General features: G+C 38.1%; 1 protein-coding gene across 1 annotated transcript; it reads left to right on the top strand.

Annotated features, from left to right (window-relative positions):
- Positions 1-15917: 15917 nt before the first annotated feature.
- LOC104922661 (Fish-egg lectin) lies at positions 15918-17631 on the top strand. The gene is made up of 5 exons (XM_010735547.3): positions 15918-16043; positions 16177-16413; positions 16520-16740; positions 16852-16979; positions 17135-17631. Exons 1-5 carry the CDS (start codon positions 15989-15991, stop codon positions 17274-17276), a joined length of 783 nt encoding a protein of 260 aa, XP_010733849.1. The 5' UTR covers positions 15918-15988; the 3' UTR covers positions 17277-17631.
- Positions 17632-21838: the final 4207 nt, after the last annotated feature.

Consider the following 21838-nt stretch of genomic DNA (forward strand, 5'->3'; position numbering starts at 1 on the left):
AGTTTATCTTGGGGTCTTGTGATACAAGACTATTGGCGATCTCAGCACTCACCAATCACCTCTTCCTGTTTTCCTGTCATTCTCCATCTGTTTCTGTTTAATAAAGACAATAAAAATGCTGCTGTTTGCAATCATGTCAAACCCCTTTGTGTGATGGCAGGGTCATAGCTCTGCCTTCAGGTGTGGCCATTTGGTTAGAAAGACAGGCAACAGTCTTTGCCTCTTTGTATGCACTGTCTTGAGAAGAAAAATGATACCAGTGGTTATTTGTTCAGACTTTAAAACCCCGTTGCGCTCCTCTAAAGAATGACGACTGGCTCTCCCACCTGCTCGTTGAAGGCAAACTCTTCTCTTTTGTTGTTCCCAGTTGGTGGAACACACTACCAGTTCCTACCAGAGCAGGGGTGTCCCTCTGAAGATCCAGCTCTTCAGAGAATACCTTCTCTTCTCTCCCAACAACTGGACATGACAAATCTACTCCTTTAAGAATAGTCACAAGCACTTATTCCTGCAGTAATGCTTCTTAATGCACTATACCTTGATTACATGAGTGCGTATCCGAGGTGGGGGACGAGGAGGAAGAGGAGGAGGACAAGAAAGTAGAAGAAGAGGACGAAGAGGAAGACAAAGACTGAAAATATCCAATGAAATCCAAGCAACAATCACTGACCATGTCCTTGTCCATGGACTGACAATGAGGGAAGCAGGACTTAAAAGTGCAACCCAATTTGAGACGATTTTCTGTATCCACCATAGTAAGGACATTCAGAGAAGAGAACAGGTTCAGTATACTACTGTATTTTTGTGATTGCAAATTTACTGTACTATACTACATGCATGTTTCAATAGACATTTGTAAAGTTCATCACGGAATGTTTTGTACTGCATGAATATTTTTTGTAACTGCACATCTACTTTGTGTAGAATTGCAATAAACAAATTGTCTGGCCCTGAACATTGTGCTTTCCATTTGTTTACAGTACTGACTGCTCAGTAGATTTTGACTGGTTGAAGTCATATCAACAAAGAACAAGAATTACAGGATCACAGAGACAAAGGAAGTCTGTGAGATGCAGTGTACAGTACTGTAAAAAAAAATAGGGTTACAGCCCACTGTTCTTACTGCCATCCTTAGACATGTTAGACAGATCGAACCACCACTGATATCCATTCAAGGTCCTGATGAAGTTGTTGTAGGCCAGACTGTTTGCTTCTCATGTGCCAGAGATCCATCCAAAGGTTTCCCCAGGCCAAATTTGTTTTCAGCGGTCTCCAACTGAGGTTGGTTGAAGGGAGGGGTTTGTGTTCTTTTCAGTGATTCCTGTTTCCCTTTCATCTGCAACTGTCTTGCCCTAACGATTTGGAAGTGCAATCTAATTACAGAAACTTCCCCTTTTGTAACCAACTTATATTTTGTTATAATTATCACCTACAGGCATTTTGTTTTTGAGCCTCACTAACAGACTGCCTATGTACTCTGTTCCTAACTGCTCCTCTGCGCAGAAATACATTTCAGACAATTGTCGCTGTCCAACTCTTTATTACAATATTGCTACGTGGTCTTTAGTATTGCAATAGAATTTTTTCACAACAGGTACAAGACTACAAAAGTCGGACACATCAACAGTTTCACTGCTGAACACAGACCCAGAAACACGGAGACAACATGAAAGCTGTTGCAGTCCTCTTGCTGGTGATGTGTCACCTGGCCGTCAGTCATGTTAGGTCCAGTTTTTCAAAAATTTCAATAACACAGTTGTTTGTTGATACAATTAAAGGTGAAATCACTTTTTTTGTTCTTTAAATTGATCTACATTTTCCACTCACATCACTAATGATTTTGTCAGTTGCCTACTATAGTGCAGATTGATGCTGGACAAGGAAAAGTAGTTGCAAGAGATGCAAGCTACTCTGTGTATATGCTGTGTGGAACGACTTGGTTCAAACTGGGCTCACCTAGACTCAAGCATGTCACAGTAGGGCCTGGAGGAATCTGGGGAGCTGACACTTCAAACAGGGTCTACAAATATGTAAATGGACAATTTCAAGTAGCTGGTGGTACGTACTGTTGTTTATTAAAATTTAAAGTACATACAGTAAACAGTCACTGCTTGTTGACTGAATGACCCATAACGCTGTGTTGGACAGGTCTTTATATGCAGCAGGTGGATGCTGGTGGTGATGGTCAGATTTTGAGAATTAGTCGTAACAACCAGGCCTACTGTCTAAGAAGTTACCTCGCTGCTGCCTTCACTGGAGTGGGCTCCCTGGGCTGGATTAATATTTCAGCTATTATGAGTTACTACAGTTGTGGCCTAAAATACAGATGCTGGGCAATCGACAGCCAACACGTCTGTGGGTGGCCCCACCACAGGAGAGTCCGAGGTTTTAGCTGCTGGCTTAGGACTTTGTTTGCTGGACATGGGCGCAGATGTTACTCAAGAAAAAAAGAGGAAAAAAAGGATAAAGGGACTGCAACTACTATGACATAAGATGTTAGGAATACACTTTAGTCAACTGTTGAGTTGTTTTAGAGGCTTAAATTTAAAGAAAATTGTTATTTTCATGCAGAGCTCACGGAAAAAGTGTGTTTACATGTCGCTGCTCTCGCGTGCCCCCCGTATATAGTTATTTTTTATGTTTTGTGTTTATGTCTGCACCTACTTGTCATGTTCTTTGTTAAACTGCATGTCTATACCTGTATGTACAATTGAGAGCACAGTGAACCGGAGTCAAATATCTCGTATGTGTACACACACCTGACCACTAAAGTGATTTTGATTCTGATTCTGCTGTTTAGTTTAGTTTCTGGTATGCTCATCAGACAATGGTGTCACTTGAAAAAACTGAATGGCTGTAAAACAGGATAACTTGTTTAATGACCAGGTCATTTATACCATGTAGTGCTGGGCCTTAGTGAATTTTGAAGATATATTGTGACAAAGATTATGACATTAACTGTATGCCAAAAAGATTGGTATCATGATAGTCAAAAGTACAAAGGATAGGAAATAAGTCATGATTTGAATAATGACAGAGATATTCATCGACAATGAAATCTAGATATGCTTAAGCCAATGCATTGCTTTACAAATTTAGGTTCTTAATGAACATTGGCCTTTAACAACAAAGAGAGGGCGCCCTTGAGCCAATGTTAATGTTAATGTTATGAAGACCTCTGACACATGAAGGCACATACTGTACAAACTTGCACATGGCTGTCCACAATATACATCAGTTGAGCCCCCGGTATGAGTTATTATATATAAATCCATTTTTCTTTAAAAAAATGTAAACACCAGAAGGCCAAAGGCTGGATCAGAAATTATACTTTACACAATATGATTTATCATAGATGAATACGTAGAGAAAACAAACTTGTTTATGTCTGAGGGGTGTCCTCAAATACTCCTTCGGTATGAATGTGAATAATAATTCTTCAGATTTTCCTCCACATTGTTATTGTGATTTGATTCTCCCAACAAGATGAAAACAATTTGGCGTAATCTGGTGGGTGTATGGGTGATGGAGAGATCTGAAAAGCTGCAGGAGGCTGAGCTCAGTGAGCTCAACTGATGATCCATTTCAGTGAACACTGCACTGAAATGGATCATCAGTTGAGAGTTTAATTTCTCAACACATTTCCCCAACAGGGTCTCCATACTAAATAGCAGCAGCTGCTGCAGTGAAGCCTGGTTTGGCTTGGATGATTTTATGTTATACATTATGCTATGTTCCCCATTATTTGTCTGAAAACATCAAGTCCTGGTACATCTTCAATACATCTTCCACCTTGTCAATGGTAGCTTTTAGGGCCACAGAGCTCAATGGACGGCATTGTCAGTCAGTTGGCCAGTCCACCACCCAAGATTGAAATATCTGTTCAACTAGTGGATGCACTGATTTTAGCATTTACCTCAAAGTGCTGTAGAGCTTAGCAGTAGAAAAGGTGTTCTTCCCCAAATCCTTTGATGAATGTGTACTAATGGCATGTTAACACATAGCGTGGACATTCCTAATAACCTCAAATAAACAACTGTCAGTCACACCTAGTTACCAATGTTACACTTGACATTGAACATTTGTGTCCATTCATTTTGCTGCCTTTGCAGCATTTCTATTGGAAATAACTGATCTTGCTCTTTTAAATACTGCTGTGACAAGGCCTATTGCTTAAGTATTCCTTTATTTCCTTTTGCTTTTTAATAGTGAAAATTTAACCATGAGGTAGGCTGTAGTTGGCCATGCAGTACTGGCATTATTTTGGAGTCACAGTGGTCACTTGTGTTGGTGTAGAAAAGGTTGGACTGGGAAGAAGATTTGTCTCTGGTGCTTTTCTTTTATGGACCAGCGCCTATGTGTGACAGTACAATGTGAAAAGTTTATTATTATAACAAAGTTGCTGGTGGTGGCCAGTCCAAACCTGGGTGAGTGTTACGTGTGGCCAGGAGGTACGACTCTGTGTGTGTGTGTGTGTTGTTGTTGTCTCTCCCCACCCCTCTCTCTTTCTCAGCACTCAGGTGAGACTTATTGTCTCACCTCCTTAAGTCAGCTTGAGCCGACAAGAGAGGTGTCACTCTCTTGTTTCTTGTTGTTTTGAAATAACAAAAGTTATTGTTTTAGTGGCAACTTTTGTCTTCATATTTTCTTCCGTTATGTTTTGTTTTGTGAATAAGAAGCAGCTTTGTAAAACACATGGAGGGAATGTAGCTGGTTCAAATCAGTCAAAACTGTAAGACACTGACTATTGTTCTACACTTAAGACCTGGTGTCACGCAAGTCATACAGATATATCCTAAGGGCAGAAAAACAAAACTGGGTCAGGAAGTCTGGAAGGTTGCAGGGTTAGTTTTGTGTCAGAAGTAGGCGTGACATTATCAGAAGAATGGCTGAATTGATCAGAAAGGTTGGCACCAACATGATGCGAGATGAAAGGTTGTAATTAAATAACACTGCTTCCTAGACAGGAAAAAGGCTTTGGTGTATTCACCACAAATACATTTAGACTTTTCACTGCTCTTGATCGGGATCAGAAATTATCTTCCAGGGTTTGAAAAACCCCCAAACCAAAAAAAACCCCAACTCAACCACATGTTTTCAAGACAAACCATAGTTTCTCTTTTACAGTAAACCACTCCTTAAATGACAGAACAACCTGTACTTATTAATCCTATTAATTGGTGACATTACAAAATGAATGGCTTTGATAACAGACTAGTCAAACCTGCAGAATAACCCACAGCATAACAGTCTCCGTTGTTTGTGAAGGTGTTTAAACTATGCTTTTATATAATGAATACTCAGCCATTGCAGATTGTCATCTATGCAAAGTGATAGAAGTTGGCTATTATTAAAATGCATTACTAATTCAATATTTACTTTATTTCAGTGTGTGTATATATATATATTATAAAGGTTTGCTTTGATTGCAGAATGTTCAGTGGTAGAAGAAGTACTACTTAAATAAAAGTAGTGATACCATAATGTGAAAATATACTTGTGCTTTATGTTGCAAGTTAAAGTACTGCTTTCATTTCAGGATACTGTCAGGCCGGAACTCAAACAGTTCTCAGAAGCTGAGGTGTCAGTGAGCAGATTTATTTGTAGACAACAAAAACCTCTCAACAGAGTGATGCAACACAAAAGGCTATGAAAAACTAAACTAAAGTAAACAAAAAAACACTCCTGAGGATTAAAAACTCTATACAGGTTATGAAAAATTATCTAAATCAAAATCACTCTCAAGGAGGAAAATCAAAAGGCTGTAAAACATTAACTTAAATCTCTATTAGAAAAACGGAAGAAACAAAAACTCTCCTAAAAGGTGGAGGCTAGACAATACTATACACAACAACAAGGAACTGAAAATCTCTCCAAGGGAGGCTGAAAACACGACTAAACTAGGCACTATGGAATCAAAAGCAAGACTAGAAAAGTTACAACAAAAAAAAAAAAAATCACTCTTACAAGGCAAAAAACTCACGAACATATGCACAGGGACTATGATCAAGACTCTGGAGCTGGCCTGGGTGAACGAACATATGACGAAACACTTTGGCACAGGACAAAGGGAGACACAGAACCTAAATAGACACACACAGATGGGTAATGGGGAACAGGTGGAGACAATCAGGAATCACGGCAACAGGTGACACACAAGGGAAGGGCAAGTGATCTGAAACAAGAGGGCAGGTAAACTTCAACATAAAACAGGAAATGACGAGACAGAACAAAAACCCAGCTTGACTTCAACGCAGTGTGACAGATACCAGAAATTCTGGATATTAGATTAATATGTCATTTTTTTTTATAAAGGTTTTATGAAAAACGTATCTACTTTTCCTGCATGCAGAAGGGCCCATTTTTACATCCAGATCCGAGTTACGACAAAAGTAACTTACAGCTAGTCTTACAGTTGTGGTAAGAGTGCTGAAAAGCTCTTCATCACTGAAATATTACTTAACTACAGGTGTTAAAATACTGTATACGCCTGAGTGACGTCACCAATAGGTTTTCAAAAGTGCTGTTTTAAAGCTGAAAATATGTGATGCTGACTGCTGTTGAATATCATTTGTCACCATCAGGATGGAGGCACAGGGTACCAACCATATGGACCACTGATGCCCAGAGATTGCATTTTATTGTACTAAATTCTTGATTGTTGGTCTGTAACTACCACATCATGTCTTTTGTAATGTGTTTAGTTTGTCTGTTCTGGGCTCCTGTTAAAACATGTGGGCTTGACATGGCGGGCTCCGTGGAACCGAACGTGTTATTTTCAGATGATTAAATATTATTATTTTTATTATTCTTTAAGAATAACTTTAAGTTCTTAAGCTATTCTGTAAATAGAGTAGACTAAGTACATGCTCAACCTTTAACTCATAAAAGTGCTCAGAATAGTCTTTTAAACACGTTTTACTTTCATTTAGCATAATGACATTTGGGAAACCTGATTTAGAGAGTGATGTGTCTCATAGTAGAGAGAAAAGGTTCAGAATCATGTTAGTGGCACACCAGGAACAGTGCTCTGTGCCTTGGCTGAGGAGTTTGTTACTTGAGTTGGCTAAGGATTTTCTAAACACTCCCAATTCTCAGCAAACCACTTCTTGCTGGTTCTCATAGTGTCCACATGGACACTTGTTACACTCTGTTAAGGTTGTCAACCATATGTCACACTTCAACATAAAACCAACTTAAAGCAATTACTAAGATGTTTTGATAAGCATTGTTCTGGAATTGATGGTTTAACAAGATGTGTCAAATGCAACCACAGGAATGTGAATATGTGTGAGTCAGCTGTCAATTATTTAAGTGAGGCGGCCACTTTGAAAAAAATCCTTTCAGACAATAACCTCAGAACAAGGTAAAGCCAACCTGGCATGGGTACGTTTTTTCCCGCTGATAGTAACAGCTGAAAGATTAAATCACCATTTACAGGATGTAGGGACACTGCGTGTGTGAATATGAACAGATGTGTTGACGTGATATAAAGAGATCATGAAGTTCTGTTGTTGACTGTGGACTAAAAAAATTGTCTGTGACATGCAGATCCTCATGGAAGTTACCGTTGCTGATTAATCAAATATCTTTGTCATACCAGCGACTTCTGTGACAGCTGGACAATATTGATTTATTATTTTAATTCTGTAGTTTAATTATGTAGTCCATCCACAGATCACGTAGTAACATTCGCCGTCACATAATGACGTAGTCTAGTGTAAGTGCAGTCGGATTCTCTGATCACCGTGGTCGTCTTCTCCTAACTCCTTATGAACTTTCCTTCACATCTTTCCTTGACCTTGTGACAACCAAATGTAGACGTCAACAATGTGGTAAGGAATTCAGGTGATTAATGTAAGCAGTACACTTCACATAGAGTTCAGTGTCAAACCTGTTAGTCAGGGATTTACTGTAAACTACTCTTACAGTAAAAGCCTCACAAAACAACAGGTTAATCAAGTCGGTGATTTAGTGCAGACCAGTCATGGTTCAGCACAACTCTGTCATCCTTTAACTTTAAGATCATGTAGACAACATCTATAGTGTGTCATGGGAACATTCATGGTGAATTATAATCCAGTAATAATGCCCTATATACATAATGCTTTCTGATGTACCTGTAACTGTCAGGTAGATGTAACTTATAATGAATTAAAACTTTGTAGTGTTTTGTGGATGCTCTTGACTAGTTATAAACTAGAGGTTGAATCAGGGCTTATAATACATGACTACCCATACTTACCTACACATACTCAACAATTAACTGTAGTAAGAACTCATATGCTCCAGCAGTCCATGGGGTGTCTTAATTTATCATTGTGCTAAGTAGTGAAGTAAGTGTAAGTAAGTGAAGTGAAATAAAGTTTATAACTAGTCAAGAGCATCCACATGACACTTTACATAACTATAATGTTTTATGACTGTTGATATAGTGCATCAGAAAATATTATTTGACGTCAAACCTTAAGTTTGACGTTAGCAGCAATATTTTTTGGAAAAGACATGAAATACACTGTTACTATAAAAATCTTGTGAAATCTTGTTTAGGGCCACTATAGGTCTATGCCTGGCCGTTCTTAGTTTATTCCAGTTCTGTATTTTTTTGTTTTAATTTATCTAACTTTTTGTTTTTAACCGCCTTTTTGTTGCTACCTGTCGAGATTAAAGTCTCCTTTCGTTCACTCTGCTATCACGTCTACATTTGGTTTCAGCTTTCTTGAACTAAACCATGACAGTATGACTTTATGGACCCAGCCGACATATTTTTCATACAAAGTATGTATGATGTGAAATATATTATTTTGTGTGTTCATAACTCCTGGAAATAAGCCTCTAGTAGAGAGAAAAGGTTCAGAATCATGTTAGTGGCACACCAGGAACAGTCCTCTGTGCCTTGGCTGAGGAGTTTGTTACCTGAGTTGGCTAAGGATTTTCTAAACACTCCCAATTCTCAGCAAACCACTTCTTGCTGGTTCTCATAGTGTCCACATGGATACTTGTTACACTCTGTTAAGGTTGTCAACCATATGTCACACTTCAACATAAAACCAACTTAAAGCAATTACTAAGATGTTTTGATAAGCATTGTTCTGGAATTGATGGTTTAACAAGATGTGTCAAATGCAACCACAGGAATGTGAATATGTGTGAGTCAGCTGTCAATTATTTAAGTGAGGCGGCCACTTTGAAAAAAATCCTTTCAGACAATAACCTCAGAACAAGGTAAAGCCAACCTGGCATGGGTACGTTTTTTCCCGCTGATAGTAACAGCTGAAAGATTAAATCACCATTTACAGGATGTAGGGACACTGCGTGTGTGAATATGAACAGATGTGTTGACGTGATATAAAGAGATCATGAAGTTCTGTTGTTGACTGTGGACTAAAAAAATTGTCTGTGACATGCAGATCCTCATGGAAGTTACCGTTGCTGATTAATCAAATATCTTTGTCATACCAGCGACTTCTGTGACAGCTGGACAATATTGATTTATTATTTTAATTCTGTAGTTTAATTATGTAGTCCATCCACAGATCACGTAGTAACATTCGCCGTCACATAATGACGTAGTCTAGTGTAAGTGCAGTCGGATTCTCTGATCACCGTGGTCGTCTTCTCCTAACTCCTTATGAACTTTCCTTCATATCTTTCCTTGACCTCGTGACATTTTCCATTGAGGTCAGGGAAAAGTGGTTAGGAAAGGACTTATTTTTGACTATTTGACCATACCCGTACTGTAGCATGCCCACTTTGGGTCTGGCAGGGGACTTTTGTTGTATCCGTCTCTCTGACTTCCTGTCATCTCCCTACTGTTTGTAATGAAGGCATACAATGGCACAAAAAAACTAAAGCCTTTACATATCTTTGTCAAATCATGCCTGCGGATGTTAAAGAACACTAGTTTGATGGTTTGCACACTCATAATGTGAGAACTTTGTTTTGCTGCATTTCATAAAATTACAGGATCAGGTTCAGGTGTGAGTTTCACTGCATCAACAATGCGAATAGGAATTCAGGTGATTAACGAGAGCAGTACACTTCACGTAAAGTTCAGTGTCAAACCTGTTAGTCAGGGATTTACTGTAACCTACCACCATGACCAGTCATGGTTCAGCACAACTCTGTCATCCTTTACCTTCGAGATCATGTAGACAACATCTATAGTGTTTCATGGGAACATTCATGGTGAATTATAATCCAGTAATAATGCCCTATATACATAATGCTTTCTGATGTACCTGTAACTGTCAGGTAGATGTAACTTATAATGAATTAAAACTTTGTCGTGTTTTGTGGATGCTCTTGACTAGTTATAAACTAGAGGTTGAATCAGGGTTTATAATACATGACTACCCATACTTACCTACACATACTCAACAATTAACTGTAGTAAGAACTCATATGCTCCAGCAGTCCATGGGGTGTCTTAATTTATCATTGTGCTAAGTAGTGAAGTAAGTGTAAGTAAGTGAAGTGAAATAAAGTTTATAACTAGTCAAGAGCATCCACATGACACTTTACACAACTATAATGTTTTATGATTGTTGATATAGTGCATCAGAAAATATTATTAAATTTTTTAAGTGTAGTTAGTTGTATAAAGCATTATCAATGTATTATAATTTACTATGAATGCCCCTATAATGTACTATAGATGTGGTCTACATATAAAGTGTCTCCCACTTAACTCCTGCAGAATTTGTTCTTGCTTTTTCACACAGCCTTTCCAGGGTTATGAACTAGACATTTATCTATCTATTGTGCTAGACATAGCCCTAAGGAAAAATCTTGCTTTGCACGAAAATGTGTCTGTGGTAACACTGCCTTTCTTTTCGGAATCTCCTTTTTCCATAATGACTTCATCACCCAACCTGAGGACAGTCGTCTTTGTTCTGTAGCTTTTGCATGACCCCAAGAGTTCAAATCTCTCAACTCCAAGACCTGTGCTACTTCATCAACACTTCTTGAGCTTCCCCTCATTGCCATAGCTGCCATTCTTTGAGGTCATGCATGGTTGAGAAAGTCCATACTCATTCACTATGACAACACAGTAGTTGTAAATATTCTAAACAAAGATAACTTTTGTTGTTCAACCATCATGCAGTTCTTGCACAACCAGTTGATCCTTAAGGCAACTCTTGTTACAAACACACACAACACAATCCACACTTCTGTCCCATGCTGAAGCTCAAACTGTCACACCGCGGTGAGGTCAAGTTGGGTTTTTGTCATGTCTTGTCATTTCCTGTTTTATTTTGAAAAGATAACTCTTCTCTCGTTTCAGGTCACTTGCCCTTCCTCGCGTGTCACCGGTCTGATTGTCTTCCCCGCCCTGATTGTCTCCACCTGTTCCCCATTACCTTGTGTATATATTGTCTGCGTCTCCCTTTGTCTTGTGCCAAAGTGTTTCGTCCCAGGATTATTCACCAAAGCCTTGTTTCATGTCCATAGCCATAGCGTTGATGCTCGAGTATTCTTTTGTTCTTCCTCGTATGAGTGATTTTCTGTTGTAATTCTTAGTCTAGCCTTTTGTTACTTTATATCTAGTCTAGTGTGTTTTCAGCCTCGTTTTTTGAGCGCCTTTAGTTTATGTTTCATAGCCCTTTTGGTTTTCCTCGTTATGAGTGATTTTGATTTCGTTAACCTTTAATACATTTAGTCATAGCTTTATTGTTCCTCGTTGAGAGAGATTTTGATTTTGTTATTAAGAGAAGTTCAGTGTTTTTTCCTCCTAGGAGTGATTTTTTGTTTCCTTAGTTTAGGCCCTTTTCATAGCCTCACTCAGTCGAGGATTTTTCCCGTCCTAAATAAAACCGCTTACTGCCTAAACTCTGCATCTGAGTCCTCATTCGAGTCCCGGCCTGACACAAACATGAGCTTCAACAGTTTCAGTTTCCTCCCCCATCTTCATGATCTGATTTAACTCTTATCTCAGCCCATATGAGCTGCTGATAAAATATTTCCGCTATAGGTATCACTACCAAGGTATCACTGCAACACCCACTGTTTCTCACCAAAACAGGAATCATGGCCACACAGTTGAGGTTCCAGAAGCATCTACACTATATCTCAAGCATATCTTCAGAACACTATTCCTTCTGTGTCAGTACAGCATCCATAGCAGCCACACAACGGACCTTTGGTAAAACCATCCAGGTTCCCGGCTGCTGTAAACATCAGGCATATTGCTACTAAATTTGTAACAACCTTAATGATCTTAAGCCCACATTCAATTTAAATCTGTTTTTTTTTTTAAAGAAATATTTCCGTGGCATAGTCCTTGCTACTGAAATTAAGTTAATTGGTTACCTTAGGTACGGGAGCAGGGCTATGCCTCAACCGCACCACTAGTCCCCTGTCAAGATACTTATAACTGGCGTATCCTTCTGGTCCTGTTTGTTTTCTTGACTTACCCTCCCGTTTCCTTCATCCATTCACTTTCCTACCTCATCCCAACCCAATCCCTACCTCTGCTCATCCCTTTCCACATCCCTTAATACTTTCTTTGCTCCTTCCACCATCCCTTTCCATTCAATACGGTGCATTTCTCTCCCACATATCAATCCAGGTACTGTCTGGGGGTCTGTAAGCACCTTGCATGGTAATACACTTATAAAGACAAAACCCTAACTCTTACACTCCCTCTGCACGACCGTCAGCACATTCACCGACATCTTTCTTTGATGTTCCCCCCTCGACAGCTTAAATCTATTCACCTGTCTTTGACATGTCATGTGGGTAATGCTGAGTAGTCGTTCACATGAACAAGAGAGGTAACTTTTCAAATATTAATCTGACAGTGTTAATTTTTCCAAAAACAAACACAGGACCACAGGGCTGCCATTTTTCAAGATGAAAGTTGCATAGTATAATAGCTATATTTTTCATCTCATCAGCACAGTCCTTGATTTGATGTTTGTTCAGCTACAATCAAATGTCTTGACAGTTTGTATGTTGTTTTTATGTTTTTATGTTGTTTTTATGTATGTGTTCTAATATATATATAAATCTATATATATCTATATCTATATATATATATATATAGTATATATATAAATATAATTATTTTTAAGAACTTTCTACTGTGTTCCTTCTAAAATTAATTTACAACGTAGTATTGTGAGTACTTAGTGCTTCTTCTAACAATGTCTGTTGGATACAATAAATAATAAAATATGATAGATATTAGAGTAATAATGGTATTAGTCATGAAATAATGTAGATGTGATGTTTTACATAGTCGGGTACAGTGGGTGTTAGGATACTCACAAGCCCTTGGTTAAGCACTGCAGTGGTGGAGTTCATCCCAGAGAACAAGAGGGTCACTTCCATGTAACTGCAAGTCACTGAGGGAAACGTTCTGGCTGTTGTTCATGCTTATTGGAGGAAGAGGGAGCTGAGTCAAAGGCAAAGCTCTTGATTTTCCAGTGTGAATGTCTACAAAAATATACAAAAAAAACAAACAATGTCTGCTGCTGAGCATTTGCACGGCTTAACATACATTTTCTGCCAAAACTTTTCTGGCATATTGTCATGTGAGTAAACAACTGCAGATGTGGTGGTTCACTAAAGTTCACGTGAACAAGAGAGGTGACTTTTCAAATATTTACTGACGGTGTTAATCCTCCACAAACCAACACAGAAACGTGTATGGCAAGTGTATGGCATGTGTCAGCAGTATAGTCACTGCTTTGTTTATATGTAAAGTTAGATTTTTTCATCTCATTACTGTTCTCCCCAGTTTTCATATTTCTGTTGACGTGATGACTATCATTTTTCAATCTGATATGTTTGTTCAGCTCCAAGACTCGCTTGTTTATATGTTTTGCCCCATATCAATATAACCACATCTGGCTCTTTGAAAAATAATCTGACTTCCTTCTTAAAATAAGTTGGCAACATTTTGTGATAAATGAATGATGCATGTGTCATCTGTACATTACACACCTTTTACTGAAACACAGGCACACACACGCCTACACACACAATCACACAGGCATGTGCATGGTGCATGCCTTTGTAGTAGTAGTAGTATTGCTCTTAATACTGCAAAACATTTTAGAGACAGAAATTGTACATTACGTGTCTTGCAGCTAAAGCTGAAAAAAACATTAAATATAATGCATGGTCTAAGATTAAACCAGTGGTTCCCAAACTTTTTGACTTATGACTCTCTTCTTTCTCATGAACCATCTCACAACCCTACATTTTTCTTCCGTTCCTTTGGAAGGGTTTAAAGTCCAAACTAAACTATCTAACTGAACATACAGTAGCTAAAACCTTCTGCAGAAATGTTTGATTCATTAAGTACATTTTGCACTTCTGCATTTAATTAATTAATGCATGCATTATTTGCACTTTGTCGTATTTGGAATGCAGGATTTATACTTGTAGAGTATTTTTACATCAGAGCATTGTGAAACAATCTTAGTGCTTTTTACAATACCTGTTGTACATACTTAAAGATTATTTTAGATACATTAGGTTATTAGTTATGAGAAAATCTAAGTGTGGTGTTTTAAATGTGCATGCTTGAAAGTCTTGATGTGTAATGGCTTCTATGTTCTAACCAACACACAAAAAAACAGGCACATCCTCCCATCAGCTGTGCTTTTTCATCTCAGAGGTCACCACCCTTTAAAATGGGAGGTAGGCTCTATCTGATGCATATTTGAAGAAACATGGTTAATAGAATAGACAACCACAAAAGTGACTTAATTACAGCATTGACTGTAATTAAGCACATTACATGGTCATGGATTGAAAGTCTAGGAGCCCCAAGTTTTGATGAGTAATGGCTTCAGTTCCAGCAACACACACACACAAAAAACACACACATCCTAAATGGAAGGGAGGTTGTACCTGATAAAACCAGGTGCATATTTGAAGTGAGGCTTTATGGTTAAATTTTCTCATTCCCTGCTGGGGCAACCACAGTTTGCTTAATAAGAGTAATTAAGACTAATTGTCAGACCTGGACTCAAAGAGGACTCAGATGCTGAGTAATAATAGTTCAGGCAGACTTTATTTAAATTCTCCAACCTCTCAGACAGAGTGATAAACAGGCTATAAAAAATTGTCTATGAATTCTAAGGGAAAAAACTAAACGGAAGACTATTAAGACTATTAATGATATTTAAAAAAAAACACTCCGAAAAGGGGACGGAAGAAATCACTAATCAAAGATAAAATAAATCAAATCTCTCCGCTAGGAGAAAAAACAAAAGGCTATGAACTACTCAAAGCTCTCCAAAAGGAAGGAAAAACTAAACTCTGGTCTTGAAAGACTTAAAGTAACACACACTCCTAAATCCAGCTCAGCTAGACTTTGAAACTTAAAAAAAAAAAAATAAAAAAAAAAATACTCCAATGGAGGCTAACAAAGGGCTATGAAAGTTAACTAAACTACAAAAATAAACTATGCAATGTACAAACGATAAGAAAATTCACTCTCAGTGAGGCAAAGATTACAGGCTTACGTTAAGAAAAAGGCAAGGCAAGGACAAAACGTGGACTATGACAATTAATTTTCAAAACAAAATAGGAAGTCACGAGATGAATACCCAGGACAAGGCGAATAATAACATAACTAATTTCATATTTGTTTTTATCTGTTGTTTTTATGTATCAATCTAAAAGATAACTAGTAAGACAAACATAATATACAATTTCTGTCTCTGAAATATTTTGCAGAATCTGACAAAGTCTGACTATGCCAAGTTTTGAGGTGTAACGGCATCATCAAGTAAATGTTATAACCAACCAGCTGCATATTTTAAGTGACAGGTTACAGTAAATAAATACAGACAGAAATTTCCTCGTTCCCCGAACAAGTTGCACAACCAGCTTGTCAAGGTTAGGCACATAGGTCAAGAGTATAAAAGCAAGACGGACCAGACCAGATGTAGGACAGCAGCTCCACGCAGATACAGAGGTACATCCAGAGAGTCACTGCTGACTACAGACCCACAAAAACAGAGGCAACATGAAAGCTGTCACAGCCTTCTTTCTGGTGCTGTGTTACCTGGCTGTCAATCATGGTAGGTCACTGTTCATTGTTTTATCACAAAATATTGAAGGTTTTAAGTTTCAGATCAAATTAGATTTAATTGCTTTTCTTAAATATGGATATTTATTTTCCACTCATATCAATCATGATTTTTGTCTTTACAGCCTGGAACTGCAAAGAGTCTCCACGGCTGAATAATGCCTTGCAGATTGATGCTGGGCAGGGAAAAGTGGTCGCAATAGACAGGAGCTACTACATGTATTTCCTGATGGGATCACGTTGGTACAGAATGAGCACACTCAAATTCAAGCATGCCACAGTCGGACCTGCAGGACTGTGGGCAGCTAGTACCAGGAACAGGGTCTACAAATCCGTAGGTGGCCAACTTCGACCAGCTAGTGGTAATTATTATTATTATTATTATTATTCTTATTATTATTATTATAGTACACACATAAAGCATTCACTGCTAGCTAATTAAATGACCCATGCCTCTGTGTTGCACAGGTCTGAGTATGCAGCAATTGGATGCTGGAGGTGATGATCAGGTTGTGGGAGTTGCTAGTAACAGCCGTACCTACTGTCTGACAAGGTCCCGAGCCTCATCCTATTATGGAGTGGGCACTCTGAGCTGGTCTTACCTGTCAAGGGTTTTGAGGTACTACAGCTGTGGCCTAAATTACGGATGCTGGGGAGTCGACTCAAGCTATCGGGTCATGGTCACACAGGTTGGATACTCCAGTTCCAGTGAAATCTCATGTCCTTATTTAGTGGTGTTTGAATTACTTTCACATGAACCATACTCTCTCACCATGACAACTCTATCATTCTTATGACAGGTAATGAACCCAGCCTCCTGTGCCGCCACTAGGTGGGCATACGTGTCAGGGCCAAAAATGAGAATGGTTGAAGTGGGGACTTATGGAAGGGTTTTTGCAGTGTCTATAACTGGCTTGCTCTACGAAAGGTAAGACAACCACATTTGAAGGAATGATATATTGTTTTAAGCACTTGTTTATTACATCTATTCATAAAGGTATGTGCTGTAAATTAACAAAATAAGGACCAAAACTATTTTATGTCAAAGAAAAAAGCTAAAATAATAAGTTGTTTTCTCAACAGAGTGGGGATCAGCAGTTCTCGCCGAATGGGCACAGCATGGAGGCAGGTCCCAATGTGTTCAACAGTCCGCCACGTGTCCTATGACCTGCGCCAACTTTGGGTCGTGACCAACTCTGGCTTGATCATGAGGTGCACACACTAATGCTACCTGTAGCAGGTGCTCAGTGCACAATCTCTTTGTTATGAAGATTTAATCTCTTTCAGTGCTGTTTTGGCTGTCATCTCTATAATGTTCTATAATAATGTTCCTTTCTTCAGATTCTTCAGTGTACAGTACACAATCAATTAATAATTGGCAGTTTTTTCTCTATGTAAAAGATATTCATTCATCTCATTGTTATTAGGCTACTACTTTGATAATAGTGAGAATTAATGCTGGAAGAAATTATTGATACTTAATTGGCACTTCATTGTAACACTGTCTGAAATTAATCAGCATCAATGTGCAACACTAATAAGAATGTAAAATTATTACTTTTTATTTCCTTCTGTGTTAATAAATGATAATGAAAGCAGTTCCATCTGACTTTTGTCATTCCTTGTATTTTTACACTTTTTTGGCCAATAAAAGTGACTCTGACCTTGATTCTGATACAAAAAAGAGCATCCCAGATAAAACCAATATTGTAAACCTGTACAGTATTCAGGTTTTCAGACAACACTACATCAAAAACAGACTTGATACTGTTGTGGACAGCACCACATGGGCTGAGGAACACTCGCAAAAGCTCATCACTGCATCGAGAAATGATAAGTTGTCTTTGTACTATTTTCAATTTAATATGGAGTTTTATGTTTTGTACAAATTTTTTTTTTTTATATCCACATTTTACATAGTGAGACTTTTTTTTGGGAAACAAGGTTATGAAGACCAGTTGCACACTGGCAATGCTTTAAGGTTTCCTTTGCTGGATAAAAAAAGGAGCCTGCTTTTGTCTCCTTCTGTGTGAAACCAAGGACACATACTTTTCAATATTATGAGTGAGTAAATCTGCTACAAATATAATTGCAAATGAGGATTCTTGAATAGACGGAGCTAGAGGGGTGGCCGAGGTAGCACTACATAAAGATGTAGTCTAGTCAAGCTGCAGTCAGATTCTTAGAGCACCTTATGAATTCTCCTTTGCATCTCTCCTTGATCTCATGACATTTTTTAAACGGAGGTCAAGGAAAAGTGTTTAGGAAAGGACTTAGAAGGTTTTTCCATCCTGCCATTTTGAGAGTTTACACTATTTTGTCACACCAGTAAACTGATTCTGGTCTTTGGCTTGTGTTTGCATCTTAGATCTGACAAAAACACTGAACTTCACTCTCTATTGACTGACACAAACTAAGTAAGGCCTTTACTCTTCTAAACAATCAGTAGAATCATGCTATATTCAGGGTCACTCTATCACAATCACCTAAAACAGGTACAGTTAGTGACATACCATTAGACATGAATCATTATAAATAAGACAGAAGTATTCCTTGTTGATTTACAAACTCTAACCATTACAAATCAGCCTTACACTAAATAATAACTATTATTAATGTGTATACACAACCTAATCCAAACCTGTGACATCATTGATGACATCAGCAAGAGCATTAAAACAGAAAGTGCTTGGTTGCCGCCCCCTCATGTGGCAAACCATGGTAAGAATTGGTCAAGTCAGAAAACATCAACAAGAAGAAAATGTAAAAGAATGGGTAAGCAAGAAAAAAGAAAGCAAATCCTGGGTAGAACTTCCTGGGTTCTCTTTTTGTTCTTTTGACCCAAACTGTGAAGTTTTGTGCCTAAACCTGACCAGACTGTGACAGTTTTGAGGATGTGTCATACAGTAGGCATGTCTTGTAGTACTGTGGATTTACAGATAAACACTACTTTGTACAGTCGGTTTGTTTACACCTAAAATTAGGTAGTTTCCAGAATCAGTAACCATCTAATTGAATCTCATATTGTCAGAGAATAAATGCAAGTAGTAGTTGCTTACAAATCTGCAACCTCCTGTTTGTACATGTCTGACATGCTCAGCCAAGCTCAAACTCAGGACTCTTATTTCTTTAAATTATTTTAAATTTAAAATGAGAAAATGTGGTCACTGCCACTGCAGCTGTTTCAACTAACTAATATAAACATAGCTGAATATTACTGCCTTAATAATATAGTACTGGATTATATAATGAAATGTTTGTCATATTGTTGCTGATAATCTATGATCTGAAAGAGGTTCACCTGGACATGGAAGTCTTGAACGTATGACACATTTCTTTGCTGAAATTGTGCTGATGCCAAAGGCTTTCTATTTTTCTATATATGCTGCCTAATATAGTCTATGAATGAATGACTTTCAGGCGGGCAGGTTGTAGCGGAGTCTTCAGTGGTACAAGAAGTGTGATCCAAACCTGCAAAGCAAAGCTCTATACCTTCTGCATCTCTGAATAGTTAAAAGGAATTAACAGGTCAAAGCAATTTAATTAAGCAATATTACACGAGAGGCACAGCTGATGGAGGTTGATCCAAACATTTCCAGTAACTCCACAGCATTGTAAAGTCCAAAAGTCAAAATGTATTGAACAAAGATCGATGTAATCAAAATCACAACATGTTTTTATCTAACGGAATATTCCTCTTCAGTCAATATTAGTCCACCTTTAGTCTTTAAAAATATTTTCCCTGAGCTCACTGAACTGTTCGATCTGTTGTGCTGCACACAAACGAGGTACACACCTGTATTAACAAGGCGATCTGACAGCTCCATAACACACAGAATATTCATTGAAGAAAGCTGCAATTGTAAATTCAGTTGTATTACTTTATTAAAGTTGACTTCCAGTAGACTTATTTGTTTACATGTTATTTATTTCAGGACGTAACAAAGTGGAGATGGCGGAGTAATATTTTTTAGTGATTAGTCAGGTGTGCTGTGATTTGTATAACAATCATTTTATCTCTAATCACGTGTGAATGCATCAATTTAAAGAAAATGGCTAAATAAGTACAGAAAGGGAGATGAGTACCACAGAAAAAGATGAAGTGCCGTCATTCCAGCCATTTCCAGTCCTTTCCTTAGACCACCACCTTGAGGTTGGTATAAGCATTACATCTTTCTCTGGAGTGCTGTGTGCAGTACTTCCTCCTATTCTTTAGTTATTTGACCACTACCAGCACCGAACTAGGACAATGGTGTGTATTGATTTTGAAAATATAATAACTGGAGCATCCACACAATGGATGGAGATCAGATTGGTGAGACTGCAGATGTTTTTAACCCCTTTTATAATGCTTAACTTTCATCACATTGAGTAACCAGTTATGTGGTGCAATATATTTAATTGTTGAATGCTGCTTGAATTAATATCTGTCTTTAACAAACTCTGTTATATCTAAACGTTACTACACATATCTTTGCCCAACTCCAGTCTGTCCAAATTCTAAGTTTTAATCTTTCTTTCATACAGCATGTAAAAGGTAAGACCTTGGTCAACCAGGACCTCATCTCCTGGATGCATGCTCCAGAAACCCAGAGTCAAATATAATGAATTTGCCACTACTCTTACCTCCATAAGCTGCAATTGCGACCTTGTGCTTTACTGTGTTCTGGGCACCAGCACTAGCAATTAATGTAACATATAAAAAGTTCAAAATTAATTTCTTTCTCCATCACAGGGTTCCACAACAAAATTAAAGTTGTAGTCCCTTTATGCTACACAAGATAATTTTTTTTCATTTGTTTTGCACAAAGCTCTCGCCAACGACTAAACACCTGCTACCCTGACCCAGGCCTAAAAACCTCTTCCTGGTGGTCAAAAACATATGTAGTACAAACAGTAACTTTCCCGCTGTTTGGAAACTCTGGTGGAGAACTTCGCGAACTAACATTAGCTAAGAGCAGCTACACTTAACAGCAGTTTACTTTCTGTCCATCAGTAAACTCTGTAAATCACAGAGTTCATGTGGAATAGCTAGAGGACAGCAGAGGGAAAAGCAGAAAACATTTTCTCCATAAAATATGATCTATTTCACCAAAATCAATGAAATAGTTGGTGGTGTGTGACTTAGGGCCTTAAAGCATTATGCACTTCGAGGTTGCTTGTACCCAGAGCACAAAGTTACATAGTACAAGAACAAATGTACAGGGTGCAGAGTGACAATGACAGATACCATTCACCTGATTATATATGCTATTTAATAGTAGACAAGTTATGTAGTGTTGCTTTAAGTACATATTGCTGATGATACTTCTGTACTCAAGTGGGATTTGAATAAATGCATTTTATTTGTAATGAACTGGTGACTTGTCCAGGGTGTATCCTGCCTCACACCCAAAGTTAGCTGGACTACTTCAGCTACAGCTCATATCAATAAAACTGGTATATTGTAACATTTTTCTCTGCATTACCCTCATACAGCAGATGCTGTAAAGCTATTTACAATTCAATCCAAGTGCATTAATGCCATTTTCTAGCAATCATGGCATTTCATTTCACAATGGAAGTGGAGCATCTCTATGTAATGTCCTGTGCATTGTATGAGAAACTTTGAACTGTCTTGGGAGTTTTTCACCCTTAACTCACACATCTTATTGTGGTCAGTCATATTGTTGATATTAATTTCCTTTTTATCCCATGAATCATTTTGCTGCGTAGGACACCTCTCAAAGACCCTTGTGACCAGCTTTAACTGTTTCCCAGACTCCACTTTACATCGAGCACCCTCCA

This window comes from Larimichthys crocea, unplaced genomic scaffold, assembly GCF_000972845.2.
Source record: "Larimichthys crocea isolate SSNF unplaced genomic scaffold, L_crocea_2.0 scaffold268, whole genome shotgun sequence".
Lineage (NCBI taxonomy): Eukaryota > Metazoa > Chordata > Actinopteri > Sciaenidae > Larimichthys > Larimichthys crocea.

Coding starts and splice junctions, on each gene's coding strand:
- LOC104922661 (XM_010735547.3), top strand. CDS start 15,989: ATGAAAGCTGTCACAGCCTTCTTTCTGGTGCTGTGTTACCTGGCTGTC. Junction 16,044..16,176: donor TTACCTGGCTGTCAATCATG/GTAGGTCACTGT, acceptor TTGTCTTTACAG/CCTGGAACTGCAAAGAGTCT. Junction 16,414..16,519: donor CCAACTTCGACCAGCTAGTG/GTAATTATTATT, acceptor TGTGTTGCACAG/GTCTGAGTATGCAGCAATTG.